This window comes from Vigna umbellata, chromosome 3 (genome assembly GCF_029865625.1).
Source record: "Vigna umbellata cultivar VRB3 chromosome 3, Vumbellata_1.0, whole genome shotgun sequence".
Taxonomy (NCBI): domain Eukaryota; kingdom Viridiplantae; phylum Streptophyta; class Magnoliopsida; order Fabales; family Fabaceae; genus Vigna; species Vigna umbellata.
In genome coordinates this window covers 18540345-18557275 of record NC_142167.1, presented here as the reverse complement: position 1 = coordinate 18557275, position 16931 = coordinate 18540345, and the positions used below count along the sequence as shown (strand labels likewise).

The following is a 16931-nucleotide window of genomic DNA, read 5'->3' as shown; positions in this document are numbered from 1 at the left end:
ACTGCCACTAAAAATTGATCACCACAAATTGTCTTCATATGATAATCATCTAGACTAAGTTCTCTTTACATTTCTCTAAACTCATATAAAAGACTCAAACTTTGGTGAAAAAATGAGTTGGGAGGTTGATTAACCTTAATCTTAAAGATACTCGCATCAACTCTTAACAATTTAGTAAATATAGTTGTATTCACGACCATATTACTATTTTCCATCTCTCACTAAAGAATTCATTGTAAGTTACTTTACTTCTCCCACCTTCCAAGATATTATTCCAACATTATGTTTTCTTAATTTCACGATGATTTGATTCGTAGTATGTTAACTGCATTTATAAATCTATTTGTCAAAACTTGATTTAGTCTAAATAAATATAAAATGATTTCAAAAAATAAATACGTGGAAAATAAGTATTATAGTTTTTTTTAAATATATAACAATAATAATAATAAATGAATCAAAAGACAAAATAAAAAATAGAATAAAATATAAATTAAGTTAAAATATATTTGTATAATATTTTTTTAATATAGCAAAATTCAGAATTATTAAAAATAAAAAAGGGGTAAGGTAAGAAAGTAAAAGAAGACAGGAAAAAGCAAAAAAAAGAAAAAAAACAAGGACGATTAACGCATTTCTCATAAAAAAGTTTCCAATAGGTGGCCATGTGGCATTTTTTTCTTTTTTCCCTCCGCGATTTATCAAGCGGGAGGCACGAGATGGGGGTTTTAAGCATAGCAGCTGAAGTGTGTCACAAGGAATGAGAGTCAGATCACCGTGAAAAACTAGCTCTCTAGTATTATATAAACCTGCTTTTTAGTTATTTTGGGGGATTATTTTGAAAAAAGAGAGAGCATGAAGGGAAACTGAAGAAAAAGAAGAAAAAGGAAAAAAAGTTTCGGGAAGAAAGTTTGAGAAAGGCAGAGAAAGAAAGAAGCGAGAATCGGATTGGCCTCTCACGACGAAGGTTTATTACCTAATTCTCTTCTTCCTTAATCAAATTGTTTGATCACTGCGTGTTAGTCATACTTGATTTTATTAGTTATGCTACCTCCTCTGCTTTAATGTCCTCTTTCCTGCAAATCTGGTGCACAATTTCTTGGCATTATTGTGATAAGTTATGGTTTGATTCTGTTATATCATTCTGTTGATTCCTGATTACAAAATGAACAAGAAATAGTAAGAAATAGGAAAAACTCATAAACAAAAAGCAGAGAGATAAATCCATTATCAGAGACAAATCATAAAAAAAAATCAATCAAGAAATTAAATAGATTCTTGAGAGTGTGTGAATATCACTTTTAAGTGATTTTTTATCTTCGTGAGTGTTTGAATTCACCAACGTTGATCTTTTTCATTGTTAATGAGACGAGGTCATTGTTACAGATATCACTTTTGTCCATGTGAAGAAGATTTATCGCCGAAGAGGGTTAAAGTCTATTTACAGTCATTAGACTTAAAATATTGGATTAGTAATTAGCATAAGTAAGATTATTCTTAGCTTACATACTTTGAATATACCGAATATAATAGATGTTAGAAGACGTTTATATGAAACTATGGTAGTGAAACTCACATTAAAATAATATTTATTTATAAAGCAATAATAGAGACTTTATATCTAAGTCAGTAATCACCCGTTCTCCTCTGTCACAGTTGAGAGAGAAGGTGTGAAGTGAGTCACTAAGCGTTGTGCCTCTCTTTTCTTCTTCCTTCGAATCCCTGTTCTCTGCATTGGCTCAGGATGACCTCTCCTGAGATCCTTTCGTTCATGGAGCTAGCCATACACCAGGTAATGCTTTGCAAACATTTTTATATGCGCCATTAATTTCTGCAAGTATGCCTCCTGTAGGTAGGGTTGTTTTCTTTTCTGTAGGCGATAAACACCATTCATACTTTTTTCAGAAATTAACTGTATATTCAATAGTTGCCTATGTGGTTTCTTTGCTTATTGATCTTTATGACTCATCAAATTGGAAATGATGGGAGGCGGTGGAGTAAGTCGGTGCTGGCTTTTAGTGGAACACAGTGTTTGTCTTCTTCATGACCGTAGTTCTTGCGTTCAAACTGACAATTTAAGCCATCTATCTCCCTGACTATGTTGATTCTGCTCTCCTTACGTTCACCATGTAATCTATGCGGAAATTTATATTCTTGCCCTTTTATTATTATTATTTATAAGAAGGCGAGCCTTAACACAGCGGTAAGGTTGCGTACAGCGACCCTCCCCTGTACCTTTTCATAGCGAGGAGCCCTCTAGCATTGCGGAACACTAGTTTTGTTGTTGTTATCGTTATTATCATTTCATTGGATTTAACTGTTTTTATTTCTTTTAATTACTCTGATTTATGTGACAGGCGAGGTTAGCTTTGGATGCTCTTGAAGTACCTGTTGGGTAAGTTACCTTCACAATTTCATGTTACTTGAATATCGTTGGAAGTGTAACTTGTAATTGATAAAGGTGTTGACCGTCGTTCACATTCATCACTGGTGCTGGTTGATTACATTAAGACAATGAAATGCATTCTATGGTAATAGGATATTTAGTTAGATAGTTGAAATCAGAAAATATTTTAGTTTTTTTCTCTAATGTCAGGAAGAAGGAAGAGGGTGATACTGATTTTAATGTTGAAGATGACTGTCCTCCTTGGACGATAAATAAACATAGCTAAAGAAGTGCATAGGAGAGTGTGAGCTAAATGGGTGTCGGTGCTGTGATGACTGTATACGTGACAAAAGAGGGTGTAATAAGAAGTTTCTTAAACTTTTGATTGGATTTTGGAAATGTGAGAAGACTTGCATGACTCCTATTTAAAAGACAAGGTGCTGATTAAACAGAAAGTTAATCATAAGCATCAGTTTTTAAAGTCATTTCAAGTCAATACCAATGGGATTTAATGAATCAAAAACAGAGTTGTAATTACTCTCAACTAAAAATGTTAGAAGTCTGGTATTGAGTAGGATAAGCTACTTGATACTTAAGCTTTAAGGTTTTCCCAATAGTGAACTAGTCTTTTGGGTTGGACTGTCCTCTTGTACTTAAATCCTAGTAGTTGGTGTTTTAATTAAGAGTTGGATTATGAAAAGGGCTACCTATGGGTTGGATTAAGGTGCAAACTGAATACTGATAGGTGATTAAATCCCTTATAGGAAAAAGGGTACCATCGGGTCAATGTTGATAGAATGAAGTCTTCGTGGATGTCAGCCTTAAAGGGGATGTAGTGTTAGGTGCCCACATCGAGTAGGCTAAACTATTTGATTTGATACGTAAGCCTTTAGGTTCTCTCACTTAATGGACTACTAATCATTTTGATTGAACTCTCCTCTTATGCTTTAAGTCCTAACTGGAAACATGCTACGGGATTGGTCAAATCAATCTATTCTAAACGGGAATGTTTGAATATCATTGATCTCTTATGTATTGTACCAAATCCAATCCGTTGAACTGCTTTTTGAATTTAGATATGGATGCCCATTTTCATTGGTCTTTTTATTTTGGAGAAAAAATAGGAAAAAAAAATTGAGCTATTGGCATCTACATTGGATTAGCATGTATATTCCGAGATTAATTTATTTAGTAATAATGGCTTATTGTTTTCTCCTTTAACATCATAGTAACCTTGAGAACATGGAGCATTTAACATTTTCTTGTAATTCCTGGTATGCTTCCTATCATTTGTTGAGTGTAAAATTGGCTGAAGTAAATCTTTGTTCATTAGTCATCTTGATTGTATTCTGCATTGAATCAATTGGAGAGACCATGTCTATCGTTTCATTGGATCATTATTGTTTTGGTTTACTCTTTTATGTAAACTGCGGTATTTGTTGGCAGATGTGTAATTGTTGAGGATGGCAAAGTAATAGCCACAGGCAGGAACCGAACTACTGAGACACGAAATGTAATTTGATCAATGATCTCTTTTCTGTTTTCATGCATATATTTTCGATCAGTTGGTTTATATTTATCATCATCAAGCTGCTTTACGTGTGCTTTGTTACTTAAAACAAGCTCCTGGTTTAGGTCTGTTACTTCATGCAAAGAGTGATACTAAAATCACTAGATTCAGTGACTCTGACTGGACTGTGTCCAGACATAAGGAAATCTATCATAGGCTTCATCATCTATCTTTAACACTCGTCTATAGTTGGAAGTCAAAGAATAATCAAATGATTGAATAGCGCCAGCTATGCTGGCTAGGTTGGCCAAGCTAGCCAAACTGTTTATTAGCCCGGTGTGTTTTCTATTATTTCCGTTTTTTTTCCCATGATTTCTGTTCTATATATATATCCCCTTTTCTTCTGTTATTCAGTGTAACATCCCAAAAATACAGTATAAAACCATATACGAGAATCATCACATATTAATAATACTACAGCCCAGTTCTACACAGAACGAGATACGATTATGGCCGAACGGCCTTACACAATAACATGGGATTTAAAAACTAACGCTAGCTACTAATAGACCGAACGTTTACCAAAATATACTAATACCACACAGTCTTTACAAAAGATAAAGCCAATACCAGACCGAACGCTCTCAAGGTTCGGCCTTCACTTCCGTTGTGTCTTCTAATACTTCTTCCAGCAGCTCTTCTCCTTCTGCTCACATCCACACGGATGATCATTGCAACAGGACAACGACAGGACGTACAACACAGAAAAAATGATAAACAGGGTAAGCTTATGTAATTTAATTTATTCAATCACAACATACAACATTCATAACAAAACCAACAACGACCACATCATAATTCATACATCCATGCATGCAATTAACGACCACATGACTCTGACTGTCCGGACTGTATGAATCCTGTGTAGCTACGACGTTCGTGCACCCGGGTGATGTAGTAACTGGGATACCCTTAACAGCTGCCACCCGAGGTTGATTCGTTCCGTCCAAGTTAACCTTATGGACTAGGACCTCCTGCCATTCCCACACGTGACTTACTCCTCTCTACATTAGAACGAGTAATCATGGAATATCAGGATGAATGCCCGCCAAGCTTTGCCCACATTCATACTTTATCAATCAATAACCACTTTCTGAGATATTCCTCCCTGGAATACTCGTTCATAATCAAACTATTTCATACACACCACTTTTCAAATTCTCTCATACTTTATCATCCACATATTCAAAATGAAATAAGATCATACGTTCTTATCATAGCCCAAGTACGACTGGTATAACACTTCTTAGAAGCTAACAAGACTGAGCGCTACTCATCTACTTCAATAAACAGACTCCTAAGAGTTCAAACCGGACGCCACGAAGCCTAGGCCGAGTACTAAGACTCTAGGCCGAACACCTTTTAAAGACCAACACTGATTTACACTAAATACTAATACTGATGAGAAACTATTGAGTAACGAACACTATCTAGTTTGAATGAAGACTCTGATTCTAAGCACAATAATAATATATTACAAAAAACAAGACCCAACGCTTGGTTTAAGACCGAGCCCTGTAGAAACCGAACACTATTGGACGAGCGCTGGTCCAAGACCAAGTGATTATCAGGAACAAGCGCTAATGAGACTGAACACTTGATCCAAGACCGATCACTAATAAACTTACATAAAACGAATGAATATATATATATATATATATATATATATATATATATATATATATATATATATATATATATAATTGAGCCATCACTTATTCTGAATGAAAAAGAACAATAACGTCTACGAATGTAAGTAATATATATAACACATTTACTAAACTGTTTAGGAAATCTAAAGAAGAACTACACTTAAGCCGAACACTCACTCATACATATCTACTATTCTATCACGATCATTATCAACGAAATTCCTTGTATAAGAGAACCTAATATAAACGGACGCTCGACCAGATTACCACCTTGACTCAGAATACTACAGTTTGAATATCAAGTCCTATCTCAACTCAATTCACAACATGCATCATTCATCCATCCACACGTCCAAACAAGCAGTACACACATATCTCATATTCATCAAATAATCAAACAACGTATCATGCAAACATGCCAACGTTCAAACAAGAATTTAATCAAATTATATAAGCTTTCTTTACCTCGACACGTAACCGAACGCTCAACTATGCAGAATTAGAGCTCCCTACTACCAAAGACTTAATGTCCGACGGCCACGTTTTAGGAATACTGAACCACATAGAAAACCAGAAATGCTCAGAATAATACTACCCACTCAGGCGACCAGAACTAGAGAGTTGCATGCGAGTCTAAATGAACGTGCTTAAAGAGAAAGAACTCACCAGCTCAGAATCACAAACCGATCGGTTTAAGTGGAAGCTCTTGACGCTGGGAGTGTTCCAGCGATGCCTGAGAGGTGATCGGAAGAAGAAATGGTCATGTTTTCTTAGAGAGAAGGAGGAGATTTTAGAGAGAAGGAGGAGAAAAGAGTTTCAACAGTTTGGAGAAGAAGAAAGGCATGCAGAGAAGTGACACGTTATTTGAAATTTGGCCTTAAATACTGCCGTCGCCCAAAACGAACGGTCACTCTTCTGCAACTGAGATGCTCCCTCCCCTCTTGGCACATGGATCCCACTACTTGGGGTTTGGGGTGCGTTTTAATGGGTTCTGACATTCAGTACATAACTTCTTCAAGATTCAGAAATAATATTTCTTTCGTTCCTTTCTTTTCTCTGTTCATGCTTCTTCTTTTATCATAATCAACTATGGATGCCTTGTTAGGGAAAAGAGTGCACCAAACACATTGCTGCAGATTCTTTGAAATTTCTAAGAATTACAGTAATCGTTTTATCATTCATGCATTTGTTATTATCAGGCTACAAGGCATGCAGAAATGGAAGCTATAGACGTGCTTCTTGGGCAGTGGCAGAAAAATGGACATTCAATGTCTGAAGTTGCTGAAAAATTCTCAAACTGCAGTCTTTATGTTACCTGTGAACCATGCATAATGTGCGCATCTGCTTTATCAATTTTAGGTATGCTTCTTCTAGTCTCGAGTTGAACAATCCATTACAGTTGCACTCTTTATATTGTCATTTCTAATTCATTGGTTTGTGTATTATTTCAGGTATAAAGGAAGTATTTTATGGCTGTTCAAATGATAAATTTGGAGGGTGTGGATCGATACTGTCCTTGCATTCAAGTAACACCACAACAGTCAATAAGTATGTCTCTTAATTCAGCACCATCTATGCAAGCCTTGTCGTGATCTATTCTATCATTACTATTACTATTATTATTATTATTCATTATTATTTTGTAGGGGCATGTCATTTACTGTTATAATTTTTACTTTGTCAGGAAAATTATTAATTGTTGTTTATTGTCTTTCTTTCTTACATCTGTCTGCTACACCCACTAATGTATGTAAACAAATAATTCTTATTTTTCTTATAAACAGTGAAGTTCCATCAGGAAAGAATTTCAAATCTACTGGAGGTATAATGGCATCAGAAGCTGTTTTTCTCTTTCGAACATTCTATGAGCAAGGAAATCCCAATGGCAAGTTACTTTGGTCCTTTCTCACTAGCACACAAAACCTTCTAAAGCTTTATGATATTGTTGATGTGTGGTCCATATAGCCCATATTAATAAATAATACTTATGCTCTTTCTATTTCTTCTCAGCTCCAAAGCCACACAGGCCTTTAGCACGTCAGACATGAAGTGTAATTTGTATATCACCGGGTTCCGTCATTTCTGTGTACAAGGTTTTTGGTTATGTAAAGCTGAAAGTTATTTGTTACTAATCCATTGGTTTGAATTTCTATTTTGTCTTCTAATATTTGTTACTGTTGCTGATATGGTATCTGTTATGAACCGGGAATCTGCTCTACCGTGGCATATTGAGCGGATTCAAGCTGGTGTCGAATGCCATACAATACCTTTCAATTCGAAAATCAACTTGATGTATGATTTAAAACAATTTCTAGAAAGATGAATCATATGTTGTCGTTCTAACTTAATTCTTACTGGAGGTTCAAACTAGTTGCAAAATGGAATTGAAGCTATTCATTTTTGTTAAATATTTTTTAGTTTCTGGAAGGTGCACTGAGTTTCCTTTTTATCGTATACGTAATTCGTAGTTATGGTCTAATTGATAAAGGAGATCGAATGGCATAATAAGAATTGTTATAAAAACTGTTATAAATATATTGCAAAATATATATCCTTTATTTCAATTTTTTTGGCTGAACTTATTCGAATGAGTCCTATTCCTCAGGAGCAATTCTTTTTAACTTTAGCTGCAAGGGTGTAGAATGTTTGAGTACAAATAAAGTTTCATATCCGAAATATGAAATATACATGGATTTATATACACATAAGATACATTTCTTAGTGAGAGATTTTTTGGAATAGTACCAAAAACAAATCCGTGAGAGCAATGAAGAGATCTATAGTACAACTTTTTAATCTTTTGTTTTTTCATCTTCTTTTCTCAATTTATTATTTTAGGTTTAGTACATTTTTTTTTTAGAGTTTCTTGTTAATTATTTCTTTTAGAATTTCTTGCTAGTTGATATTTTTTAAAAATTAGGAAAATTCTTGTATTTTAGAGCAGTTATGATAATTTTGAAAAATTAGGAAAATTCTTATTGTATTTTAGAAAATTTGTATAATATACCGTAGATAAGTCTTGAATCTATACGTTCTCAGAATAAAATTTTGTTTGTGTTTTGGTCGATGTTTACAACAAAAATTACTATTTAGACTTTCTTTTTGGGAAGGGCTCATTCAACTTATAATGTTAAGAGTATACATATTCTTTATCTACCTTATAATTTAACAATTTAACAGTTCTATACAGAAAATATGTACTCCATTATTGCGTTACCATTGTTTTAAAGTAAGGTTTGTTACATGAATGTAATTAGTATTTTAACAAGAGATTTAATTTTACTTTCAGCTTTAATAAGATTTTTCGGTTATCTGACCAGATTTTATTTATTTCGTGGTTAAGCAAGATTAGTTCGAGACAAAGTCTCAAGACTTGATAAATCAGGATTGTGGATACAAAAATGATTTATTGTTTCTTATAAGTATGCTAATTTTGGTCATGATACTGTATAAAAGAAATTTCTTTTTTTTTCTTCATATAATTGTTATTAGGCTTAATTAAATTCTATATTTCCTTATAAAATTAGGTATTTAAGTGTCTGTTAATTATTATTTTTTGTTTTGTTAAGTATTTCAAATTTTTGTATATTTTAATAGATGAAAGATTTTATAATTAATATAAAATTATATTGTGATTAATGTAAAATAATAAATAATTTGTATTGTTTTCACTGAAAATACGTTGAAAAATAGATATGACGATAAGAGTTTTTTTTTGTTATTGTAGATAATAACATTAAAAAATATATGCATTATCCAATGTGTTTTAATTAAAATAATAAAAACTATTTATTGTTTTATATTAATTATAATATCATTTTATATTAATTATAAAATTTTACATGATAACAAATAAGTAAAATAGTAAAAATAATAATCACATTATTAATCAACTAAAATAGATAATAAATACTTAATTAAAAATATAAAATCGTTGAGTACTCAATAAAAATTTAATATGGATTCAATTATACGTAAATTTATGAGAATATTAAAATATTAATTAAGTTTTTATATTATTGCTATTCTTTCCCTACCATTTACATATATTTATTAAATAATTCTCCGACCTCATTTTTTTTCCTGCACCCCATAAAATGTATCATCCTCATTTTACCATGGAATAAAATGTATTAAAATGGACTGCGACGTCATTCATAGCGTCGATACTCAGGGTGCCGCCACGCTGAAGAAGGCTCTCGGGAAGTCAACGGTGTTTGTGTTCCGTAAGATATTTTCCAAATCATTACTTTCGAAATATTCACTCTAGAAAATATTAAAAATAAAAAAATATATGAGTTTTTATTACATTTTTAAGGAGGAATAATTTGGAGAATATTTTTTTTTTCTTTTTTGTGATAGTACAAGAAGAAAAATAAGGGTGCAGGAAGAAGCACCCTAAACAATAGATTAGAGTAGCTAGATAAGCTTTTTTAGTTTTGTTTTGCTCATGGTCTTTAATAAATTTGTACGTTTTATTATTTTTGTCTTAATTTTTTTATTTTGGTTTCAAATTAAATTTTTATTGTTGCTTATTGACATTTTCAAAGTAATTAGTGTTTATTAAGTTACTGCATCATCAGTAGGACTGGTGTGTATTCTTTTAATTACGTTTTTTAAATAAAAAAAAGGAATAAATCAATGTGATGAATATAATGTTGTTTTACTTCTGTTAGGATTTGTATTTCTTACTTCTTTTTTCAGTATTCTCTATTTAAAGGTGAACTTCAAAGAAGATGAAAATCAATATGCATATGTCTTTTGTTATTCTCTATCTTCTTTTGGTTACACTATTAAAAAGAAAAAAAAAAGAAAAAAAGAGGTTGCAAGTCTTAAAATATTTTCTATATCACAATGACAAATGGAAATTTTCTCCCTCTCTACACGCGCACATAATTAAACAACAAATAATAATAAAGAAATAAGACAATGTTGTTGCAAGTATTCAAGACATAGTTACAAATATATAGTGGATTAATAAACTAAATACTATGTATAGTCTAATAGGTTAAAGAATCAGTATAATATTAAAAAAAACTCAATAAATAAATTAGTAAATATTTATAATGTTCTTAAATCAGTATAATATTTGTATACATTATTATCTTGTTCTTTTTCTTAAGTTTGAACAACAAAAAATTTCATCAGAACAACATTATTCACGAAAAAAAAAGTTATGAACTATAGACGAATGTCTATATTGCCTTTAAAATGATAAATCCTTTCACTAATGAAGTATTTTATATATCTTACTAAAAAGTGACATAAAATTGATGTTAAAGAATAATTCATCAAATTTATTGAGAATTCTCGTTGTTTATCAGACACGTTATTACAGAGAGAAAGGGAAAGATCTTTTAATAAATACAGTCGAATTGCATAATAAGTGTGAAACAACTGAAAAAGTCAAATGCAAAACTTGCCGGAATTATTTAAAATGTCTTTTCGTTATAATTGGTTTTGTTTCTTTCTTCCCAATCACCATATTTTATGCTTATATATATATATATATGGTCTCTGAAAACTGATTCATCTTATAAGACATCCTTCTCAAACGCGCTAACATAATGTAAAGAGTATTGACTGTGTATAGACATAACCAAAGAATCATAGAGCATATATACATATATATATATATATATATATATAGTTTCACTTAGTCAGCTATAGGGTGTATACTCCCACGTCGAGATATATTCATTTTGAGTGTATGGTTCGATAGCGGTTGAAATAATATGTCCAGCACACAACAAATATCGCTAAGATAGACTCTAATTATAAGTCTGATAGCATATTAGCAGTAAACTTTAAGTCTAACTCAACCCTACTTGTAGAGTGAGGTTTGCACCCACTTATAAACAAAGAATTGATCTTATCTCTAGTCGATACAAGACTTCGAACTGTGTATGCCTCCCACTTACAAAACTATTAGTTAGAAAAATGAAACATAAGAAACAAAATGCCCTCCAACATTGTCAACGTATTTGTTTTTGTCTATAGTTTCCTTTGTCTCGCAAAATTATTTCAAGAGATTTTTTCACATTGTCAATGTGTAAAATCTTAAATATTTAGCTATTTTATAAATTATAAAGCCTGTCATTTTTCATTTTAAAATATACACCAATGACATGACAATTGGACCCTCATTTTTTGTCCCAAATACTCAGATAATATATATTTTTCATCCTCCTTGATTGAAGAAATTGTATAACACATTCCATTCATTCAAATGTTTTGTTTCTTAGTAGTCCTCCTTAACACTCGCATTATTGTGTCAATAGGTACGATGAGTACATATTGTATAATTAATATTGAAATAATCATTTAAAAAATCATATTATACAGTATAATGGATGTGTATACATGATTATTCATCATTTTTATGTATCTAATTAATGACTCACCTGACTACTTATAATTGCAAATTGAGATTGTAGCACATCGATTACTCTTTCAACATCTTTTCTAACTTTTTCACATTTTGTAAACAACCAGTCTTATAGCAATCACAATTACCATTCAAAATAACTACTCTTATATTTATAGCAACACAGTAACAAATAAAAACTGGCTGACTATTAATTTAACTTCCACAAAATAAAATTATATATTAAACTTGTAAATAATGTAATTGCACATAACTTTGACATGTAAGATGTGTCTTTCACCCCAATTTCATACGCATGAAAACGTACATATGTCTTGAAATTAATATCTTTCTTGTGACCTCTGTAATGAGAACACTAATTAATACTCGAAGTAAACTGTTATTTATATATATATATATATATATATATATATATATATTAATCTTTAAATTAGATATTGAGTGTGGATAAGAGAGATATGAACACACTAACTCAGAATAAAGTCAATCTTTTACGACTATCAGAAAGACGTATAGTCTCACCATTACAGAAATATGGAAAAGTGATTGGATTGGAAAAGTGAACAGTATATACTAAATACTCAAGATAAGTTTTACACTAGTGCAACGAATGAATATTGTTTCGATTGTTTTGAGTTTATGACAACGATTTTACAACCGAGGTATATTCATACGAGGTAAAAAAGACTTTTTATCTCAGTTCAAAAATCGAAACAAAATGGTTACACTTTTATCTCGGTTTAAAAAACCTGAAGCAGTAAAACGATTATAAAATTAAAAAATTTGGTCTATTACCTCGGTTTTAACCTTAAAGTTAATTAATTAAAGAGTCTATTGTCTCGATTGGATCCATAACGAGCCAATAGACCCTTTTTTGTTTCAGTTTTACCAGAACCACGGTCTAAAGTATATAATTTAAAAAAAATTGTTATTTCTGTATCACATAAACCATATGACAGAATCACAGAAACACAAATAAACACAAAAAAACATTGTTTTTTATTTATCGGGAATTTCTCTTTATCTTTTTTGAAACTTTAAAAACATATTTAAAATATTCCTTTGAAAACATCTTTGATCTATGTTTCCTCAAGATTTTTGGATAACATAATCTATGAATATTCCTTCAAGAAGTTCATATTTCGCCTCTTGAAAAATTACTACACTTTAAACACCTAGAAAAATCTCGAAGCTTTTGCCAACAAAACAAAAGTGTGAACGTATGAGCAAGTAAATCAAGCAAAATGGGCCACGATGGCTTACTCACAACTCACAAACAGTGTTTTTAAGCACGATATGTCAAAGAAAGTCTTCAAAAATGATCTGGATACAGTGCACAGAACAACGTGCCAACCAAATTAATTTAGCTTTCGACAAATATAGAATATATATTTATGTCTCAAATTCAAAGATAATTATAAAGTGAACTATATGATTATATAATTATTATTTTGGCCAGTGAGAAAAGGACAAATTCCATCTCAAACAAAGCCAATTTTGTGCATGTATATATATTTGTACATTGGGATGAATAATTCTTCGCAAAATAGTATATATTATGCATGATTTTCCAATCAACAAAAGCAAAATAAATACACAAGTTGAGAGAAAAACGTATTAGGACTTCTGCAACGCTTCTTCTTCAGACCATTTTCCTTGGAAGTGATCATGAGTCTAGGGAAAACACAGATCCACCATTTTTGTTTTCTTGGTGAATGCTTTTCATTTATTACAGAAACTTTGCACTGTGTATAAGTAACTAAAAATTAACTGTGGCACGAATTGATAATAATGAGTTATCTTTCCAAGGTAAGTGCTGTCCTCTGAACCGTAATGTAAATCGAATCAAATGGTGGTAATTGAAGATTACAAGCGGGATTAATTTAATTAATCTGATGAAATTTGTAGAGAGAAAATAGCAAAAAGTGAATTATCTGGTAGTTAAAGAGACTAATCAGATTTTCTTAAGAGGTGCTTCGATCAAGCAAGAAACGTGTTAATCAAAGTATTTTTATTGCCTTGATGTATCAAATCAAATAAACAATACGTTGCTCTAACAGAAAAAATAAACAACACATTAAATAATAATAATTGAACGATCAACCTAAAAATAAAGAAATAAATAGGATTACAACATATCTTCCTAAAATCGATCAAAATTTCGCCGCCTAGACTTTTTCTCTGTTTATTTATTTAGGATATATACACCAGCTTTCAAAAACTCGCTAATTCATTTACAGCTTTCAAGTTTAAAAAGGATCCAGTTGCAGGGTGGAATTGATCAAAGAATATGTCGGAACAAACTTGTCGTGGTGAAAAAAAAAAGGCATAAAGTATACACACGAGATGTTGATTAAAACAAACAAAGTAGGTTTACCGGCTTAAAAAGTAATTATACCGAGTCAAAATAAATATATATTTTTTTAAGTCTGGAGTTAACGTTTGTCAAGTGCGTTAGTTTACAATAACAAGAAAATATGTCATGTAACCTGAAGCAATTTTCACCGACGATAAAAGCATACTTTGAAGAGCAACAGATAACAAAGATAAGCTCGTGTTTTTATAATCCGGACATAAGGCATTATGATCAGGAAGAAAGAACTAAAGCTAATGATAAAGAAAGACATATGAGAGAATTGCAAGAAGTGATATTGCATTTGACTTTATCATCTGTTTCACACTCCAGGCATAAGTTCTTGGTGAAAAGACAAACGAAATAATCAGTTTTGTCTGCTGTGACGCGCTTCTGTATATATATTTGTTTAAGGAAAATGTACAGGAGCTCATTCAACCACGCCATCACCTACTCTCTTCTTGACTTTCTTCACACCATCCTGAGGAAAATAAGAACTCCTTTAATGGCAAACCATAACATCAAGTTGAAATGTTAAAATAATATAAATATATATTTTAAGACTTTATGGCTGTGTGTCATCAAACAAAGATATCCTACCAGCCATCACCGAAGCTAAACACTATATAAAGGCTTATAATCAATACTTTGGGAAGCAAGAAAGTAAATTTGGCACAATAAGTGTTCTGAAGACAGCAACGTTTTCACATTCAGAGAAGATGGGAACGAGGCAATGGCCTCGTTTGATCCTTGCATTCGCAATTTGCCTAATGGCTATCAGTGTTGGTGCTGATGACTATAAGCCCTACAATGGCCAACCATGGAACAATTATCCACGCCCAACACCACCGTATCAACAACAAACACCTCCTTATTATTACAAATCACCTCCATATTACTATAAATCTCCACCTCCACCTTCTCCATCCCCACCACCTCCATATGTCTATAAATCACCACCACCACCATCTCCATCACCTCCTCCTCCATACTACTACAAGTCTCCACCCCCACCATCACCTTCACCTCCTCCACCATATGTATATAAGTCACCACCACCTCCATCTCCATCACCTCCTCCTCCATACTACTACAAGTCCCCACCCCCACCATCACCTTCACCACCTCCTCCATATTACTACAAGTCCCCACCCCCACCTTCTCCTTCACCTCCTCCTCCATACTACTACAAGTCCCCACCACCACCATCTCCTTCACCCCCTCCACCATATGTCTATAAGTCACCACCACCTCCATCTCCTTCACCTCCTCCACCATACTACTACAAGTCCCCACCACCACCATCTCCTTCACCTCCTCCACCATATGTCTACAAGTCACCACCACCACCTTCACCTTCACCACCTCCTCCATACGTATACAAGTCTCCTCCTCCACCTTCTCCATCACCTCCTCCACCATATTACTACAAGTCACCACCTCCACCGTCTCCTTCACCTCCTCCACCATATGTATACAAGTCACCACCACCTCCATCCCCATCACCACCTCCTCCATACTACTACAAGTCCCCGCCACCACCATCACCTTCACCACCTCCTCCATATTACTATAAGTCTCCACCCCCACCATCTCCCTCACCTCCTCCACCATATGTATATAAGTCACCACCACCTCCATCTCCTTCACCTCCTCCACCATATGTTTATAAGTCACCACCACCTCCATCTCCATCACCTCCTCCTCCATATTACTACAAGTCCCCTCCTCCACCATCACCCTCACCACCTCCTCCTTATTACTACAAATCTCCACCTCCACCATCTCCTTCACCTCCTCCACCATACGTATACAAGTCACCACCACCTCCATCTCCATCACCTCCTCCTCCATACTACTACAAGTCCCCACCCCCACCATCACCTTCACCACCTCCTCCATATTACTACAAGTCCCCACCCCCACCTTCTCCCTCACCTCCTCCTCCATACTACTACAAGTCCCCACCCCCACCATCGCCTTCACCTCCTCCACCATACTATTATAAGTCCCCACCACCACCTTCACCTTCACCACCTCCTCCATACGTATATAAGTCTCCCCCTCCACCTTCTCCGTCACCTCCTCCACCATATTACTACAAGTCACCACCTCCTCCGTCTCCTTCACCTCCTCCACCATATTACTATAAGTCCCCACCTCCCCCTTCACCTTCTCCTCCTCCACCATACTACCCCTACTTGTATAACTCACCCCCGCCTCCAGCATACTAAGCTTCTGGCTAAATCAATTTTTTTTTTCCAATAAATCACGTTGAACATTGTTGCAGTTGTTTTGTAATTAGTCATTCATTAATAATAGGGTCTACACTGAAGTTGGACTTGCATTCTGACTGTAGTGTAACCCATGAGCTTGTATTGGTTTTAATTGAGAAGTGTGTAATATTCTCTTTTTATAAATATACATTAATTATTACCACAGATGTTCGATTGCATTTTCTCTTTTCCTTCTAAAATTACGATCACCGTGAAATTCACGAATCTTGTGCTGACAGTGCTAAATAACATTTTGGAAAAAAATATAGATGAAATGCTTACAAAATAAATAAATATATATATATG

General features: G+C 33.3%; 2 protein-coding genes across 2 annotated transcripts; both read left to right on the top strand.

Annotated features, from left to right (window-relative positions):
- The first annotated feature begins 682 nt into the window (after positions 1-682).
- On the top strand, positions 683-8016 carry LOC124832349 (tRNA-specific adenosine deaminase TAD2-like). The gene is made up of 8 exons (XM_047306541.2): positions 683-967; positions 1657-1792; positions 2358-2395; positions 3833-3899; positions 6808-6967; positions 7060-7156; positions 7393-7493; positions 7619-8016. The coding sequence occupies exons 2-8, from the start codon at positions 1745-1747 to the stop codon at positions 7654-7656; spliced, it is 549 nt and encodes a 182-aa protein (XP_047162497.2). The 5' UTR covers positions 683-967; positions 1657-1744; the 3' UTR covers positions 7657-8016.
- A 6973-nt stretch (positions 8017-14989) lies between these two features.
- Positions 14990-16790, top strand: LOC124832335 (uncharacterized). The gene has a single exon (XM_047306518.2). It carries the CDS (start codon positions 15069-15071, stop codon positions 16581-16583), a length of 1515 nt encoding a protein of 504 aa, XP_047162474.2. The 5' UTR covers positions 14990-15068; the 3' UTR covers positions 16584-16790.
- Positions 16791-16931: the final 141 nt, after the last annotated feature.

Excerpts from the sequence above, each read along its gene's own strand:
- LOC124832335 (XM_047306518.2), top strand. The coding sequence starts at position 15,069 with ATGGGAACGAGGCAATGGCCTCGTTTGATCCTTGCATTCGCAATTTGC.
- LOC124832349 (XM_047306541.2), top strand. The coding sequence starts at position 1,745 with ATGACCTCTCCTGAGATCCTTTCGTTCATGGAGCTAGCCATACACCAG. Across the intron at positions 6,968-7,059 it reads ATCTGCTTTATCAATTTTAG|GTATAAAGGAAGTATTTTAT; the intron begins GTATGCTTCTTC and ends GTATTATTTCAG. Across the intron at positions 7,494-7,618 it reads TGAGCAAGGAAATCCCAATG|CTCCAAAGCCACACAGGCCT; the intron begins GCAAGTTACTTT and ends ATTTCTTCTCAG.